Source organism: Amphibalanus amphitrite, unplaced genomic scaffold, assembly GCF_019059575.1.
Source record: "Amphibalanus amphitrite isolate SeventyFive unplaced genomic scaffold, NRLGWU_Aamphi_draft 000096F_arrow, whole genome shotgun sequence".
In the NCBI taxonomy this organism is placed as follows: domain Eukaryota; kingdom Metazoa; phylum Arthropoda; class Thecostraca; order Balanomorpha; family Balanidae; genus Amphibalanus; species Amphibalanus amphitrite.
In genome coordinates this window covers 565,336-583,080 of record NW_024881591.1, presented here as the reverse complement: position 1 = coordinate 583,080, position 17,745 = coordinate 565,336, and the positions used below count along the sequence as shown (strand labels likewise).

The 17,745-nt window shown below is 57.1% G+C and overlaps 1 protein-coding gene across 1 annotated transcript; it reads right to left on the bottom strand.

Moving 5' to 3' along the window:
• Nucleotides 1-851: 851 nt before the first annotated feature.
• Nucleotides 852-2,941, bottom strand: LOC122380341 (transcription factor HES-4-like). The gene is made up of 2 exons (XM_043363412.1): nucleotides 2,733-2,941; nucleotides 852-2,176 (listed from the first exon to the last, which is right to left on the bottom strand). The coding sequence occupies exons 1-2, from the start codon at nucleotides 2,766-2,768 to the stop codon at nucleotides 1,391-1,393; spliced, it is 822 nt and encodes a 273-aa protein (XP_043219347.1). The 5' UTR covers nucleotides 2,769-2,941; the 3' UTR covers nucleotides 852-1,390.
• Nucleotides 2,942-17,745: the final 14,804 nt, after the last annotated feature.

Below are 17,745 nucleotides of genomic sequence, written 5' to 3'. Positions count from 1 at the left end.
TTCATATTCGACAATCACCCGATGAGGAAAAACATGCCTGCCTATCGGTGACCGTAGGGAAGTCTCCCGTTTTCAGCTCGTTTCCCGCGTTTGCATCACGTCCTCAGTGAGCCATTTTACCGTGCAGCCGACTTTATCCCGTCCCGGAGCAGCGCCCACAGAAGCCACCGACGGATCGGCGGCTCTTCGTGAGCGGCGATACTTCCTGAGATGGTCTTCCGTTTCAGAGCTGGTTGTACGACACGATAAGCCGTCCCGCTCCCGGGCCCCACCCCCTCCCGATCTCCAGACTTCGTGTCTGGCCGGGCCGGTCACGCGATCGGAGGGAGGATCCCAAATCACCGAACGCTCCGGTGATGGCCTTGATCCTACGAGCGCCGCGAAGGCAGAGTCGTGACTCATTGACAGCCGGCCGCCCCGGCGCACTTCGAGAAGAAGATTTAATCGAATATGATTTAGGCCCAGGCGAGGTGATGTGTTTTAGCGCAGCATAAAACTGAAGGCGACTCGTATGTCAGCACCACGCTGGTCTGGGCTGAGTAAGCACGGAGGCCTATCATACCGCCCCGTCCCGGTGCCCGTCCGGCAGCGGTTCGCAGAGTTGTTTGTGATTTCAGGCTCGGACACAGGACACAGCCGCGGTAGTCGGTCCGGACGCCGCGTGTCCGACAAGTGTCTGGGGAGTAGGAGACACGTCTGCCGCAGTGGCCCACCGGAAAAGGGGGGGGGGGAGAGATGGCACTGATACAGCGCGCCAACACGCAGACAGAGGAACGCCCCTCAGCTGAGAGGCGGGCCCGATGGTGCCGCCCTTCCGACTGCTGTAACCGTCTCACCGACAAACATTGATATTCAGCTAGAGCATGTATTATGTAAACACTGGCAGCTTAGCACCCAGTAATGACGTCGGGCGAATGGGGATCTGCTGCTCACGAGCGATAATGGCAGGCGTCTTATCATATAACAGTGAGCCATCAACCAGGCAACTCGCCAGAGCTGAACGGCTCAATTCAAAACAAGGCTCCACAGCGGATACAAGCACGCATGGCCCGGGTGGCGGCCGCTGACTCGTCGACCGCACCCTGCCGACACTACGGAGAGGCGACTGACATCACACAGCACTGATCCTGTGGCACAACGGAATGTGGGCGCTATCACGGGCGCAGGAGCACCGCCCGCGCGCAGACAGCGCACCTACCGACACACACGTACAAAAGGACAGCGGACGGAAGAGACCCCCTAAATGCCCCGCTCTCTCACTCGGCTACTATCGCTCGCGGCAGGTATCACAGCGCAGTCTCAGGTGGGGCGGTACAGGTCGGCTGGACGCCGCCCGACCGACATGGCAGGTCAGAGACCAGTGGGACCTCCTGTGGGAGCCCGCTCGGCCTTACCAGGGCCTCCAGTGGGCCTCCTCGTCGTGGTGACGGTTGTGCGCCACCAGGTCGAGCGGCTGAGGGCTGTCGGCACGGCCGGCGCACGAGCCGAACGACCGCTCCGACGAGCAGGGGCTGGGCGAACAGCGCGTCTCGGCCGGGTCCCAGGAGGGCGCCGGGCTGGCCGAGCCGACGCTGCACGAGGAGGCCTCCGAGCCGCCCACGCTGGCCGCGGCCGGCTCCGTACAGACGGACAGGGAGCGCTGGCCGGCCTGCGGCGCCGGGACCGGCGGGGGCTGCTCGGCGGCCGCGGTCGGAGAGGTCACCATCTCCGTCACTGTGCCGGGCAGCGCGCCGGGCAGCAGGAAGGCGATCTGGCCGCCGGGCAGGGTGGCCGGCAGCAGCTGCAGGCTGCCCAGACCGGCGCTGATGGCGGGCACGGGGGACAGCGCCGGCGCGGCGTCCCCGGTCCCACCGTCCACCGCGCCGCCGCCGGCCGCGCCCAGGTGGCTGAGCAGCCGCTGCCGGAGGCCGCTGTCGAGACCGGCGTCCCGGCTCAGGTAGGCGGCCACCTCCCGACGACACTCGACGTAGCCCTCCCGGTAGCGCGCGGCGGCTCGCTCCGGCCGCGCCTGCAGCGAGCGCAGGTGTTTGACGGCCATCTCCAGAATGTCGGCCTTCTCGAGCTTGGAGTGACGCGCCGGGTCCTTCTTCAGACCCTCCAGCACCAGGCTCTTCAGCTGCGATAGGCTGTCGTTGATGCGCGCCCGCCGCCGCTTCTCCATGATTGGCTTGTTGATCTGAGAAAGATGAAGGGGCAACGTCAGGGTCTCGGCTAAATAGAATATAAGAAGTTCAAAAACATAAGTGTTTCAGTCATCATGGTATTGTAGGAGCTTCTTCAACAAGCATTGTTTATGAAGACAATATCAAATCCCATAGTTAATTGTGCGTTACCCATCAAATTCAGTATTTTAATTGAACGCCTATTTTTATTAGTTAATAATTAATATTGATTACAAGCACCCCTTCCTAACAATAAATTAAGCTTCAGCTAAAAGGCAATTGAAACACAAAAGCGCCATTTTGCTACAAACATTTAACCGAGGGAGCGATCGCAATAAGCCTAGGCAACTCGAATGAATGAGCGAAGACAACCGTGGTCCCTACCCTGGCTCTCCAGATAACCGGTAGAGTAGCAAGTCAAAACATGACTGTCAAAGAGTCCGTTGCTAACACTTATAAAAAAGTGATTCACAAAAATACAATTAACCGATTTTCTTTTTAACTTCTGGGATGCAATCCCACAAACAAATTAATATCCGGCACCAATTAGTGAGGAACACCTGAACTCACCCGTCTATGCTCTGATGCCTTCTCATCGCTCGGCATTTTGGTGTCTGTTTGTCTCCGCTGACCGACCAGCTCCACGCACTCCCAAATCTCGCGTCCGTCCTCCGCCGTCGCCAGCACGCGACTGGTCGGCGGTGGCGCGCGCCCGTCCCACGCCCCGTCAGCCGGCCGGGCGCGCCACCTACCCCGCTCCCCGCCGACGCGGCCCTGTGACGTCACGGGCGCGCGCCCGGCCCACCGCCGGAAGCCGGCCGGAGCGGCGCGCGCGCGCGCTGCCCGCGGCCCGCGCCCGACCGGCCGGTCGACCGGCGCGGTTTTTACAGCGCGCAGATCCGCGGACAAACGTGATTTGCGTGAGCGAGCGGGTCTCGGACGGCTTACGGCCACCAAAACCTGTGTCGGGTTACATCAGGTCCGAGGGAGAAGAAAAGGGGACTGAAAAAGGCGGTGCATACCTCGGACCTCCCAAAGAGAGCGCACAATCACCAACACCCAACAGAATACTCATTACTTCGAAATTAGGTGAATATTGGTCATGCTTGGCTGGGGCTGAGGTATATGAGCTGGAATGAAATGTTCAATTTCCTCATCGCATTTACAAAGTTATGTAAAGAAGCCTTCGTGCAACATCTCAAGGGCGCAATGCTGTGCTTCAACTTGAAAGACTCAAAACTGCCCGCTCGCCCAAACATCTGCGGGAGGATTCACGACGAACCAAATTCGATCGAACTCACGTCATTTGGTCATTTGTTTAGTCGGGAATCGTGAGCCTGATCGTCCCGGCGCCTTCTCTATGTGCGGCTGAACTCAGTCGTGTAAGTACCGACCATCAGTCACAGTCCACCTGCAAAACAGCACGGGTCCCGCACTGACGTCACGGATACGTCACGTGACAAACTGGCTATGTCGTAACCGTCACGGCGCCGGCGCGCGTCACGGTGTCAATCACGACGTCATTTTACGGAGAGTGACCGTCAGCAGTGTCACATTCGTGTATCTTCCTCGTCGAGCTCGGAAACTTATCCGGTGACCGGCCGAGGGGCACGGTCGGCGGTCAGCGGAGTGACCCCCGGGGCGCGGGACGGCCCGCGGCAGCTGAACCGTCACCCCGTAACGGTACTGGGCGTCTGTGACGGACACCCGGGGCTCGGGGGCGGCCAAATGTCACCGGTGCTCAGCGGGGCACCGCCTCTGTGCGCGCTGTGATGTCACATGAGAGGTCAGCCGTGACTCAGGCGGCGTCTGAGCCCGTGGCTGTGGGTAGTGTTACCAAATACAGACGTCATGACGGAAAATATTTTCCAATGACCTTACTTGCTAACGGAATCCAAACATTTGACCAGGCGTATATCAAATTCACAAAGCAGAACACGAGCTATCACCAATGCCAGATTTCATATAGTCTAAACTCTGTTATTCGGTGTATAAAAATCAAATCATTACAGCTTCAGGAAAAAAATGTTTTGCATGAGTGCAGCGTATTGGCGAAATAGTTATCTGGAATGGAGAAGGGTGACAAGAAGGATCTTTGAAGTCTGAACGGTTCGGCTGGACCCGCAGATCGCTAACTATGCGCGCCCTAACGGTTTCTAGCAGATGTCATCACTTCACACTGCGTCCTCGCGGCCTAACGAGCGCCGTTCGGATCTGTCGCACCACGTGGCGCGATACCCCTGTTCACGGTTCAGCTCCCGGTCCAACGGTCCTGCCCGACCCCCTCCCGACACAGGGGTTCATTTGACGCGCCGGTGGCAGCGCGACCCGCCCCGCCGCTGACCGGTCCCACTGATCCAGTCACCCGGCGCTCGGCGCTCGGCGGCGCCTGTTGTCCACAGACTGAGTACTCTCTCCCCCTCCCCCGCCCCGCGCCCGGCAGCCGGCGCCACCCACGCGCACGTGCCAACGGTCGGTGGTCGGTGGCGGTGCCGCGGCCGTCCCCGTCTGTCCGTCCCCGCCTGGGCTGATGGGCTGCCGTCTCGGCCTCAGTATACGGTCTCGGATTGTCGCCGTCCGTTCCCGGTATGGCAGGGAGGTCGCGGCCACCTGACCCGCTGGGGGGTCGACCGCTGCCCCTCCCCCTCTCCGCGGCGGCCGTCCGTCCGTCCGTCCGTCTGGAGCGCGGGCGGGGGCGAGGGCGGGCGGTGCGCGCCGCCGGCGGCCGCGGCGCGTCTGGCCAGCCACCAGCTCCAACGGTCGTGCATTCCGCGAGATTTGGACGGCGGGAAGAGAGCAGGGGAGGGGAGGGGAGGGGCACCGCCCCGGGAGACGGTCAGGTGGCCGCTGCAGGTCTCTGGAGGAGAGGACCGACGGCTGTATGAGGTATGTGGACTCACAGAGCGCGGCTCCAACGGCCGACGCGCGGGCCATGCCGCCGGGCAGCGCCGAGCCGAGATGATGGCAGAGATACATTCGTCAGGGTGTAATGATGTCAGGTGGTCGTTGGTCGGACCGACGGCAGGTGCGCGGCGACGTCAGGTGCACGAGCAGCACAGACGGCGGACTGATGCTACAGACGGCGGACTGATACCAAACCCAACCAGCGGCCAACACGGGCAGTACAGTCAACAATCGGCGAGCTGATGCACACCAGCCCAAACACCAATGTGTGTACGACACCAGTGTGCGTATTTTTAGTGTATCCCGCCGCCCGCGCCTTATGCATACCTACTTTCCTTGACGACTATACCCGTACGATTCATAGGAAAAAGATAACCTCCCTCTACCTTTCCCCTACCAGCGCTTGGTTTCATCCATTTTTCTCCCTACATCAGCGTCTTTTGGATTCGTGAAGCTGCTTCCCTTTAGACCTCCAAAGGAAACTAAAGAATATGACGTGCAGGGATCTCTGGCGCAGTGTCAAGGTATTTCCATTCACCCCTGAGGCGCGGCATATTTAAAGGGAGACATTGATTATCAGAAGATATAAATAAAAATTATGCAGAAATCGACGATAATCACGACTTGAGGCTGCTTCACAGATATCAGGCCGAATCGGGCACTTCACCGGCATCTATGCCACCCCGCCATCATGAATACTGCTATGAATGGGTTATGAATACCACACGAAAACATTCCGGCTTCAGGATGCCCGCGAATTATATTCACTAACTACCACTGATAACCTCTTCAAAGACTCTGCCTACAATAGCTGTCTCACGGCGCTCGGTGCGGTAGGCGCCTTTTCTGACGCGCAGAACACGCCTCATCACACGGCCGTCGGGAGTGAGGAGCGCTTCCAATCGGGTCCCGTCCCCGCGGCCGGTCACCGGAGTGTCCTCACAATGAGGCGAGCTCATCCCTGGCGGCCCGGCGCCGCTCAGTCGGTATAATTCATACCTACCCCGGGACCGGCCGGACCGGCACACACACAGACAGACAGACAGACGGACGGACGGCGGCAGTAAATGTCGCTCACACCCGGCCTGGCTGAATGTGACGGCGGCCTAATCAGCAGCTCCCGAGACGGACACACGGGACGGGACGGGACAGTAGTCCAGCTGCCGGTCCCCCGTCCTGCTGCCGACCGGTCCTAAGGAACGCTGGCTGCTCAGGGTTTCCAGCCGACCTGGGCTGACAGGAACCTCTTTACCTGCATTTCGACTACTTAGTCCCGTTATACAGTGGGGCACTATCTGGTAGTAATAGCTGGCACTATTTGGTAATGGACACATAATTTTTCAGATAAATACCATTAATTCATTCACAAAGCTCTAGGTCGTAGGTAAACAACTCAACACATCAAAAGATGGATTCGATTCATTCAGAATAAACACGAAATATGAATAGACTCCTCATTCCAAAACTGTTGATTCAAAACCGCACTGAGAGGCGAGAGCCTTGCAAGCATAACTGTACCGGGTAGCCGTATACCGCTACACATTATACCGTTCCAAGCCACACCACGACCCGTTCCGCAATTTTCTGAACCACAGTGATCTCGACATGTATGTAATCCCCTGTGACCCGTCCATCGGTATCTCACCGCACTACCGGCCGGCCCCGCGCGCCGCCCCGCGCCCCATCACCAGCCGAGGAGCGTCTGACACCTCTCAGAGGCGCGGCACGGGCGCGGCTCAGGCCACTAATCTGCACCAGAATGCTGTTTACTCGATCGCAGCGCACCGGTGCACGGTGGTGGACCCGCCGCGCCGGGCGGTCAGGCGGGGCGGGTGGGCGGCGGGTGGCAGGGGGAGTGGCCAGCCTGCAGAGTGGTGGGTGGTAGCCATCAGGGCGGCGGAACGGCGAGTGGTAGAGGGGTGTGGTGGATGGTGATGCCGTGGAGGAACAGAGTGGCATGGTGGAAAGGTTGCTGGGGCGGTGGATCGGTTGGACGATGGAATTTGGAGCAGAGGGAGAGGCGACTGTTGGACGGCGAGACACATAGGCTAATCAGACGATTTGGAGGGCAGGAGACACTTGGGCAGGATTGGAATCAAAATTGGAAGTTAGGAAGCAACAAGTCTAGTAATGAATATAGCGAACGTAGAACAGTAAGCAACGGTGAACACAGGCCCACAGCATCCTGCAGACCGATCAAATGCTGTTCACAGCAACCGATGATTGTTCAAGTCAGCTGCCGCCTCTTTAGCGCCCAAATGAAATGAAGTAGCAGATTCTTTATCTGCTGTCACAAAGAGGCAGGTGGCCGCCTCCCGTCACACCAAGTATCTGCAGACTGCAGCCTGTCCAGATTGTCTCCTTGTCTCCACCCTGAGTGTCTCCTTGTCTCCGTCCTGTTCCGAATATCTCCGCCCCGCCCGAGTGTCGGCAGTCGACCGATGATGATGATGATGCCGTCTGGACCACTTTCTCCCAGTCGGCGGCGCTCGGCGCCGGCTACCGCAGCGCGCACACGCATCGCTCACAATTATTATCATTATAGGCGTCGGGGCGGCACGCGGAGGCACCTGGGCCGCGGCTCTGCGGGGCTTTAATGACCTTGGCTCGTCCTCCGAAGGAGAGCAGCCGGCAGCCGGGAGCCGGCGGGTCGCCCGATGGCTGACTGGCCCGCAGCTGTCGCCGCCGCCGGTGCCTGAATACGGCCAAATCACGCGGCAGCGGCCGTGTCACCTTGACACCGCCGCGCCCAAGACGGTCGGCGCCAGGTGGGCGCCTCGTGACGGCAGGTTTAAAGGCCCGCCGCCGCAGGGCGCCCGAGGAGGCCCGGGTCGCGGCGCGGGTCGGCCCGGGTGGTGACCCGCCGCCGGGGACGGGACTGAGGACGAGGAGGGCTGAGCGGCGCCGGTGCACGCAGGTCTGAGAGAGTGATCGAGTATGACGCCTCGCCGGTCCAATGGAGCGCTGCGTAGCGCAGGTGACGCCCGGAACTTAGAACAGCAGCGCAAGGAAATTCTATGGGTATGAGGGTGGAATCGCAGTGGCTTATTTAGAAATATAATCTATAAACGAATCTACTGAGCTCTTCATTTAACGAAACGCCTTATCGGGAACAATATTCCGAAAATTTGCATTTGACAAACGCCGGCATCTTCAGAACAGCGTCGCCGAAAAGATCGTGCTGAATGAAAGAAGATAAAAAAACGTAAGATCAATTTGATAACATCCAAATCAGTCGCAGATCCGTATCCAAAGACGACAGTTTGAAGTTGGCCCCGCAGTCACAGCTCGCCTTCTATAATGTCGATGACCATACGTGTCGCAGTCACCAGACGTGTCAGCGTCGGGGGCACTGACGGTGATGACACATCGCTCCCGATATAGCAGTCGGACACAGTCTGTCACTGGTCGGTGCCCGATCTGGGCAGACCCGCTGCGGGGCCGACTGGAGGACTGCACACTGCACTATGCACATTGCACACTCACAGTGGATTTCATCTCTCGCCAGTCACACAAGCCGGGGCTGTCCCGGGGGCGTTGGACCCTCCTCCGTCCGAGTCTGGGGCCGCGGTCGGCAGGGTCTCCCTCGGTTCAGGGAACCGTGCGGCCCGACCGGTCGTGGTGACGGACCCGGCCGAGGTTTCCCGACCGCAGCCGTGGTTACTAGCTCTGCTGCAGCCGCCGACCGCCAATGGTACTCCCCTCCGCCCCGGCGGCCCACAGCATACCACCGCGGACTTTCCATCTCAGGGGGATGTGGGAATCGGGATAAAATAGAACACGGAGGATATTTCCATTGCGGTAAGCAGATATGAGCGAAAGGAGCCGAACATTGCACCCAAAACAACTCCATGCAACTTGATATGAGGGGGAGATTCAGATTTAAATAAGATTTAAATAAGAATAAGATTTAAATAAGCGCACAGGACTCATGAGTCATAATGAGCGTCACAAAACTGTATGCTTAGCTTAATCGCAGTAGCATTTTGATTGAAGTGCCAGCCAATCGTGAGAGCTACTAATGACATTCCCCACAGGATCAATAACCCTCAAGGTATGTGACCAAAAACAAACGTACCACGCATGTCAAATCATCTGTAAAAGCATACACCAATGCTAGATGCGTATCACCCAGTCATGCCAGAGCGCCAATAAAAACTGGCCCAGTAATTAGGCGTTGAAGGAGCGCAACGATAGACTGTCTGACAGCCGCGGGCGGCAAAAAGGAGCCGCCTGATGAGCCGGACCGGTGACACCGAGTGCCGGCAATGACTGGGCGATGACACGGCCTGATGGGCGCCACAGGCCGGGCCCTCGGTCAGCCCCTGGGCCGAATAACGGCGGAGCGTGACGGCAGTGGCCATTGGGTGGGATGGGACCCCCCCCCCCCACCCCTAGAAACGAAACGGCAAGAGGGTTTAATATCCATAAGGAAAGGCCCGGATCAGTCACTAAGACTTATGGAAACGATCTCAGGATGGAAATGGTCACGTGCAAAGACACCGGCCAGTCCCTGTACCCCTTGGCCGGAGTGCATGTCGCCCGTTATAGTCGCCCGCGCCGGTCGCTGCCGGAATGTTGAGCAGGGTCGGCGGGCGCCCTGCCCGGCGGTCGGCGCCGCCCGGCCGGCCGGGTGGTCGCCGCACAGTAGCGCCGATGGAATCTCATCAATTGCGGCGCCACGGCCGAGTGTCCGATCGGAGAGCGAACCATTAGCGATGCAGGCTGTGTGCCGCAGCCTCCGGCCCGCCGACGCCGCGTGAACTGCAGTCTGACATGAAGCCGGTCGCGGACAAAAAGGGCTGGACGACGCGACGCCCGGCACCACTGCTGGCGTCACTCCATTCTGCACTGATCGCAGCATGCGGAGAGTATCTTTCCTCAGCTGATGTTTGTGAAACTGGCGTCTTAGAGCCGTCCAGACGCCCGTGGCGAGTGATGTCACCGTTGAATCGTGGGCACAAAATGTCAAAATCGGTCGTATGTTTTATGATGAATGATTACCACGAATTCTGCAAACCTTCGCACCAAGTATGCCACTTATTTATAGATAGCACTCAATTGACGTTAACCATTCACCGTTTGCCAGCCCGACGTAGCGCCCCGGCGCGCTGCAAGACGAGGCGTCGCCACAACACCGGCCTGTTTAGTATGCCGGCCGGACCGGTCGGCCGGCCGCCGTTTTGACGCACTGCACCAGCGCCGATGTCAAGCGCCGCCAAAACACTTAGCGGCTAATGTGTCGGCCGGCGCTCGGACAGCCGGGCCCGTGATAACACTGCAGAGACAGACAGACACTCCCCTGGGCAGGGCGGCTGCACGGGCTGGCACGGCTGGCCGCCGAACGGGCACTGCGCGCTCAGTGACAGCCGGGCTCACTGGATTTTAACACGCGCAGTGGAAGGGTTGCGAGTACTACGCCCAGTGGAAGAGGGGGGGGGGGGCGGATGGCGCCCCTCCCCTAAGATCTCAGCTCCCAGTAGAGCTAGGAAGACGAAATTTGGAGGGTAGGTGGGGGCCCCGGGGAACTCTGTTGTGTGTGAATTTCATGACCCTAGGTCAATATCTTCAAGGTCAAATGAGGTCAAATGTGGTCAAATCTGCCATATGAGCGATTTTTTGCATTTACACGCCGATAACTCAAAAAGTTACCGGCCGATTTTCTTTTTTTTTTTCACTATACGAAAGCACATACATTTGTGAGTATGTAGGGTGAATTTCTAGTTAATCAAGCAATAAATATGGCAGTTAGAAGCATGCTAAGGGTAAGATGTCGCCGGCTGAAGCGGGATCGGCGGACGCGGGAAAAGCGGCAATCACAATTTTGTGTTTACACACTCATAACTCAAGTTTTTACCGGCCGATTTTCAAAATTCTTTAACCATAAGATTGCCTGTACATTTCTTAGTCTTCTCACCAAATTTGACGCGAATCGAATATAATCAGCGGTAAGGAGCGCGATGTAAAGACGGAACCGTCCCGGCCCGGCACAGTCTATGTACATTCTACAATTCAGGCGGCGCGTAACGGCTAGCGCCGGCCGCAGCGCCGCCGCGCCGCCGCGGCGGCAGGATGTTTGACTTTACACCGCTATTACTAGAAAAGTTGCGAATCGATTTTCTTATTTCTTGCACGAGAAGATCCGCCATTCAATTCTGGACAGGTAGCCCAAATTTCACATTAATATTATGTTTGCGGCGCGAGCTATTGGCGAAAAACAGGAGGGGTGGGCGAAATCCGCCCCCCCCCCCTTCCACTGCGCAGTGGCGCTGCCTTTTGAAATACGCAAAATTCGTTCCCCTCTAAGGAAAAAAATGTTTTATTGTTTTAAGACCTGCAGCTCAATTCAATAGTGTCTGTCATCCAACTCCCCATTTAAATTTACATCCACCTTTTTCCCCACGTCCGATTATACAGTACAGATGCGCCAGCTTTTCGACATGAAAACCCGCCTGAGCTCTGTCTCCAACTTTCCTTCCTCCCGTCTCCGATCACGTTCTGTGACCCAAAACCCCACCCGATCACGCGCCCACCGCCGCGTCGCGCTGTGTCGCCGCGCGCCCGTGGTGTGCTGACTGGCCAGTCGCTGCCGGCCTGTTTACCCAGCCGCGGCCAGACGGGGCCGTTTTTTCGCCGCTGAAGTGACGCTGACGAGCAGCGAATCGGCCCGTCCAGAGCAAACGCCGCGCCGATACCGACACACAAAAACTCATCAGCCTGGTAAATAACGCGTCGCCGGCGGTAATCCGGCAAAAAGTCGGCTCAAAGCCGCCGGTTTTTACTGCAGCCGCCTCCTCTGACCGGCCTGTCGTGGCGCGCCGCCGCGCCGCGTTCGTCTCTGGCGCGGCGCCCCCTCCACCCCCAGACGGGCTCGGCTAATTAATTCCGGCTCGGCCGCTCCGTCCCATCGATGTGGTTTAACTCTCAGGAAAAACGCGGCAGCCACCTGAATGCTCCGAGAGGCGTGCACGTTACGACAGAAAAGGCAGATTACAGGTGCGGAAAAACGCCGGATCAGTTGCCCGCCTTTGAGGCAGCGCGGTACAAAAAGAACGTGACAAATTAACGTTCATCTGACGGAGCGTGAGCGCCGTCTCGGAGGGGTTCCTCACGGGGCGCGGCCGGTCGTGACTCGCAGTCTGGAAGGATAACTCCTCATACAAACAATTTTGTCTGTCACTATAGCGGTGGAATGGTTGAATCGCATGGAACAGCGGTTCAAGTTTCAGACTATGTGAACGAATTAAGGTCCTCGTTAGCAATACGTCGTTTGGTGACATAGCTTCACCAATATCGGCTGCATGCATTCAGCGTAACTGCTAATTGCAAAGCTGATGGACTCTGTAGATCCCCGATAACTGGGACACGTCATTGGCAGCGTCATTACTCGGTGGCTCGCGATCGGCGATAAACCGTATGCTAATGGATAATTTCGGCAGGTCGGCGTATCTCGATTGCTCGCGATTTTTCACGGGTGATAGCCGGACCAAGTAAGGCGGTGGGAGAGCGCCAAACGAGGTTCCAGTTACCGATACGTCCTTCACAGTGAAGCACTTGAAGGTGGAGCTCCAGTCCTCTAATCTAGTGTAATGGCAAAGATATCCCGCTCAAGTTCTGCTTCAGCAGCTTAGCTCACCATATAGACCACTCTTTAGTGCACATAAAAACGCAATTTTATATCTCGCAGATAGTAGTGCTCTCAGATGACGACCTCCATTTTTCACCAGCGGGCCATCTCGCGGCGCGCACCTCCAGAGAGCACGGCCCTAACTCGCCGCTGCAGGGCCGTTCGGCTGACAGAAGGTGTACCTGTCACCGGGGATGTCGGCGGTGTCGGGCGGAGTGGCGAGGCCGGCCGTCAGACGAGGGAGCACGTCAGACCACATCGGCACCCGATAGCGCTCACGGCGCGGCCCGCGCCACGGAGCGCGTAATGGAACTCCCGAGCGGAGGATGGAGTTTCTGGTCCTGAATGTATATAAGGCGTCACTGGACCTCAGTCTACGTCAACCTGTAGGGAGACAGGCAGTATGACACGGAGACGTCGTATTTGGAAGCGAATCGATACTGGTGTTCCTGGGTGAAGTGAAATCCCGGGTATTATGCAAAACCATACACCAGCAAGGGAACGGGTAGCATCCAGAGATGGAAATCGCGGCTTCAGAATAATCGCGGGTTCAGTGAGTAAAAGAGATAATGTCAAAGTTCCTATGTCGACGTCTCAAAGATCCCCCGGTCCACGCAGGAATAAATGAGTTAATACTTCTCAGTGGCCCGGAGACACGCTACTAAAGCCTCGATGAGTTTGAAATTAGTTTCACCGACATCCCTGCCTATACCAGCAGACCTCTCATCCCGTTGTTCCTCAAGTAGCATAAAGCCACCAGGCGGGTTTCTTCCGTCCCGCTGACCATTCCGACTTCCGTGAAGAGGTCCATGTGAGGCCCCCACGATCCCTGTTGTGTCGCGGGCGTCGGTCCGGCCGCGCCCGTGTCCGCCCCGTCGAGCTGCCGTCGGCAGAGGCGGCAGCGGTCCTTTGTGTCATAGACGGCCACGGATTCCTCCAGGTCGGGAGAGCGGAAACGGGGCTCACGGCTTACGGCGGACGGGCGCGTCCGACCGGACTGCGCCCAATGGGACGGGAAATAGACAGAGCGTGGGGACAGCGTCCAGTGGGTCGGGAAATGGACAGAGCGTGGGGACAGCGTCCGGTGGGTCGGGGAATAGACAGAGCGTGGGTACAGCGTCCAGTGGGTCGGGGAATGGACAGAGCGTGGGTACAGCGTCCAGTGGGTCGGGAAATGGACAGACTAGCGTGGGGACAGCGTCAAGTGGGACGGGGATTGGACAGAGTGTGCAGCGATGCATGGGTGAGAGATGGTGACCGAATAGGTGGCTTAGTGTGAGGGCATGGAACAGAACAAGGCATGGAGAAGGCTAAACCATTTGGCTATATAGCATATACCACTGGATCATGCATCGTGCTGATCCCTTATAGGCTCGGCACAATGCAGTCCTCTCCCTACTGCCAGTCCATTTTTGTCGACGACAGTCGACGATCGACAGAGCCGACAGCACGGATAGCGAGTCTGTCGGTCTCTGTCCGCTTTTGTCCGCGCCTCCCGCCGATCCTTATCACTATGTTCCACGTTGCAGAAACGCTCCTGCTTCAAAGACAGGTCCTCGGAACTCACTGGTGTGCAGAATGAGAGACGTCTTCATCGTCCCTATATCGCCGGCGATTTGTCGAACCCTAACGGGTCCATCTCTGCTGACCGAACCCTGCACGTCACAGGGAGACTGTGACGAATGGAAACAGCCGAACTTTTCGACACTGACACTCTGCAGACTGGGATTCATCGGAACTGCAGTCAGCCAAAGTCAACCGTTCGCGGTGATCTGACGGTGTTGGCGATAGATTCGACCTTATTTGGTGCATGGTCAGGGTGATATCTGGCTCAACGAACATCTTTGTTGCGTAGCGAGAGATGTCTCAATGCGTATAACGGGTGTCTACTAATTTTTGGCACAGAAGTTTGATTTATTTTTATTTACACTAACGTCACCCAATGTCACTGAAATTCTTTGCATATGAAGACCTAACAATTGTGCAGGCGCCACAACATTTTTATTCTATTTTCGTGCAATATTCACTTATCATGGAGACTTTGAATAAAACGGAGGTTCGTGAATTTGTGGCCGATTTTGCCAAAGAACACCATTTCCTACCAAAAAGCGAGCTTGTGTCACGGCTGGAGGTAGCAGGAGTGTCGAGAAGAACTGCCTACCGTATATTAAAGAACATTGAGACTAGGGGTAGCAGTAAGCACGCCGGTAAAGGGAAAGCTGGCGCAAAACCCTCCAAACTTGGGCCCCAGAAGAAGCGCCTTCTTTTGAATGCCGCCAAGGGACGCGTTGGAACATCCCTGCGCGTGCTGACCCGGCGTTTTGGCGTATCTCATCAGTATGTGGCGAAAATCCTTCGTGATAACAACATAAAGTATAAGAAAAGGATCAAGGTGCCCGAGGTCACTCCTGAGCAAGAAAAGCGGCAGAAGACCCGCGGATAAGACGGCTGGCCCCTGGGTTGTTCTCGGGGAACGCCGAACTGGAGGTGGTCATGGATGATGAGAGCTATTTTACGTTCTCAGGAAGTGATATGCCCGCAAACTCCGGCTTCTACGCTGGCCCTGGAGGAGACGTACCGGATGACGTCAGATTCCGGCCTGTGGGAAAGTTCCCGAGAAAGCTTTTCGTCTGGGTGGCGATCTCTCCCAGGGGGGTGTCAAGCCCTGTCATCTGCCCGAGCCGCACCAGGGGGCGACTTCTACCGCCAAGAGTGTCTCCAGAAGAAACTTTTCCCATTTTTGAGAGAACAGTACCCTCATGGTGGGTTTATCTTTTGGCCAGACCTGGCAGCGGCCCACTATGCCAAGAAAACGGTCACCCTTCTGGAGGAGGCTGGGGTGCCGTTTGTTGCGCGTGATGAAAACCCGCCCTGCGTGCCTCAGCTGCGCCCCATCGAGGACTTCTGGGGCATCGTCAAGCAGGAAGTTTACAAGGGCGGATGGAGAACGGCATCAGAAGTCCAGCTGAAGAACCGTATTCAGAGGGTTCTTCGTTCGGTCCGAGAGGAGGTGCCGCGCACCATGATGGAGAGGGTCCCGGAGCGCGTGCGCCGTGCCGAGCGACGAGGAGTCAACAGCAGCCTGCACTGATCAGATAGCGTTAAGTATGAGTGCTTCCAACCATGTGTGAAGCTTGGTGACGTTTGAGCAAAATATATGTGATTTATGAGACATTTAGTTTTGTGCTAAAAATTAGTAGACACCCGTTAGTGCGGTCGTCGTTCCAAAGTAGCACGTCAGGCGATAGACTAAGGCAAGCTCACCATGGCAGGAAATGGTCAGCAATGAATGACAATCAGTCTCGTTGGCTCCACAGACAATCGGCCACGGTCGAGCGACAGTTCGCTTTATACTAACGCCATTGCTGAATCAAATTCGACAATCGTCCCAGAGATAGTAAACAGTCGTGCCACAGTTACTGCATGACTGAGATCCGAAATATTCACAGCGAGTGACTACCACAGTCAGACGGGTAGCCCAAAGTAGGTCCAGGTAGCCCCCAGGCAGCCCAGGCAGCCCACAGCGGATCTGATCGCGCTGCATGACGAGCAGACGCCACTGGCGCCACTGCCATCCAACGGGCAATTAGGCATGCAAAAGACAAAGAGTCAATTAGTGCGGGGTGCTCTTTACCTGTCCCCGCGGGGTAACAGTCAGACGGCACATCTCACCGGGCGACGGACCGATGGCAATCAATCAATTAGCACCTGCATAAATGTGGTCCCTGTCTGTGGGATGTGGTGGAAAAGCCGGGCGGGACTGTCTCGGAGAATGAGCTACCTGCAAAGGCTTCAACAAACGAACGCATTGATATTTCTGTATTTGTCATTGTCAAGTGTCTAGCAAGCTAGCACAGTACATTTTATTCGGGAACATTTAAAATGGCCGATAACTACTAAAAGAAAAAAAACATTTGACAAAACAGCCATTTCCATCAGAGGACATTGATGAGTTGGCGTGTAAAGGAAATTGTTCCATGATGTCAGTCCCAAACGGAACCCTGATCCATCGTGATATCATCGCCTCGGACGAAACCGATACGTTGGTCCCCGTGATGTAAGCCCGATCCCCGTGATTAAGCCTCTGCCTCCGTTATAGTGTAGCCCTCGTCCCCGGCGTGTGTCAGCCCCGCTCCCGGCGTGTGTCAGGCTCAGCGCGCGGAGGACGGTCCCGCTCGGACCACCCGCGGCCCGCGCGGCGCTCCGTCTCCGGCCTGGTAATAAACAGAGCTGCGCTGACACGGCACACTGCTCAGTGCTCAGTGCTCAGCCCCCCCCCCCTTCCCACCCGCCCTCCCGGTCACACAGATACCACGTAGGTACCGGAATTAACCCGCTCGGACCGGGGACGGACGGCGCACATTGCACGCTGCAGGACACCAACAGATGACTGATGGTTTCTCAACTTGGTTCTCAGCAACAACAGATATGTATGACTCAGGCCTGATGTTATATCGACTGAGTGTTAATCCCGTGACACTCTGACAGGCACGGTGCACCTCTGACTACTCCACATCCCACACTAGACCGCCAGCTCGGGCCTCTGTTCGCCCTATGCACGTTTCACCGGCCCACAGTCGTTCCACAGTGCACAGGCACACGCCCGCACACAGCTCGTAGATAGGTACTCTGTGGCAGCGCACACCGACAGAGGCAGTGTCGGACGGCCGGAGTTGGAACAGTGACACCGGGAGCCCGGGACAGGTCCGGGTCACCAGAAGGTCAGTCGGTCGGGAGTGCGTCACGCGTCGGCTACCCACCCCCGCCCCCGCCCCCGCCGGCCGCCGTGACAGTCGGAAACGAACGCGGCGGGTCACGGCTCTCCACTCATCCCAGAGATCTTCAGTGGAGCGGCTGAGTTTGTGCAATATATTATGCATAATCGCAATGCAGGCATCTGTCCTCTCGATAAATGAATACCAGGCCCAGGGCAAGGGACGTTTCTGCCACGCTGAACCAATAAATTGATTTATAATCTCTTATATTTTTAATTATGCACGAGTCATGTTTGTTCATTCAGTAGCACGCATTACGATGCCACTCACATGGCTC

Bases quoted from the DNA above. Each gene is read 5' to 3' on its own strand.
- LOC122380341 (XM_043363412.1), bottom strand. From the start codon at position 2,768: ATGCCGAGCGATGAGAAGGCATCAGAGCATAGACGG. The intron at 2,177-2,732 runs GTGAGTTCAGGT...CATCTTTCTCAG, and splicing joins AGGCATCAGAGCATAGACGG to ATCAACAAGCCAATCATGGA.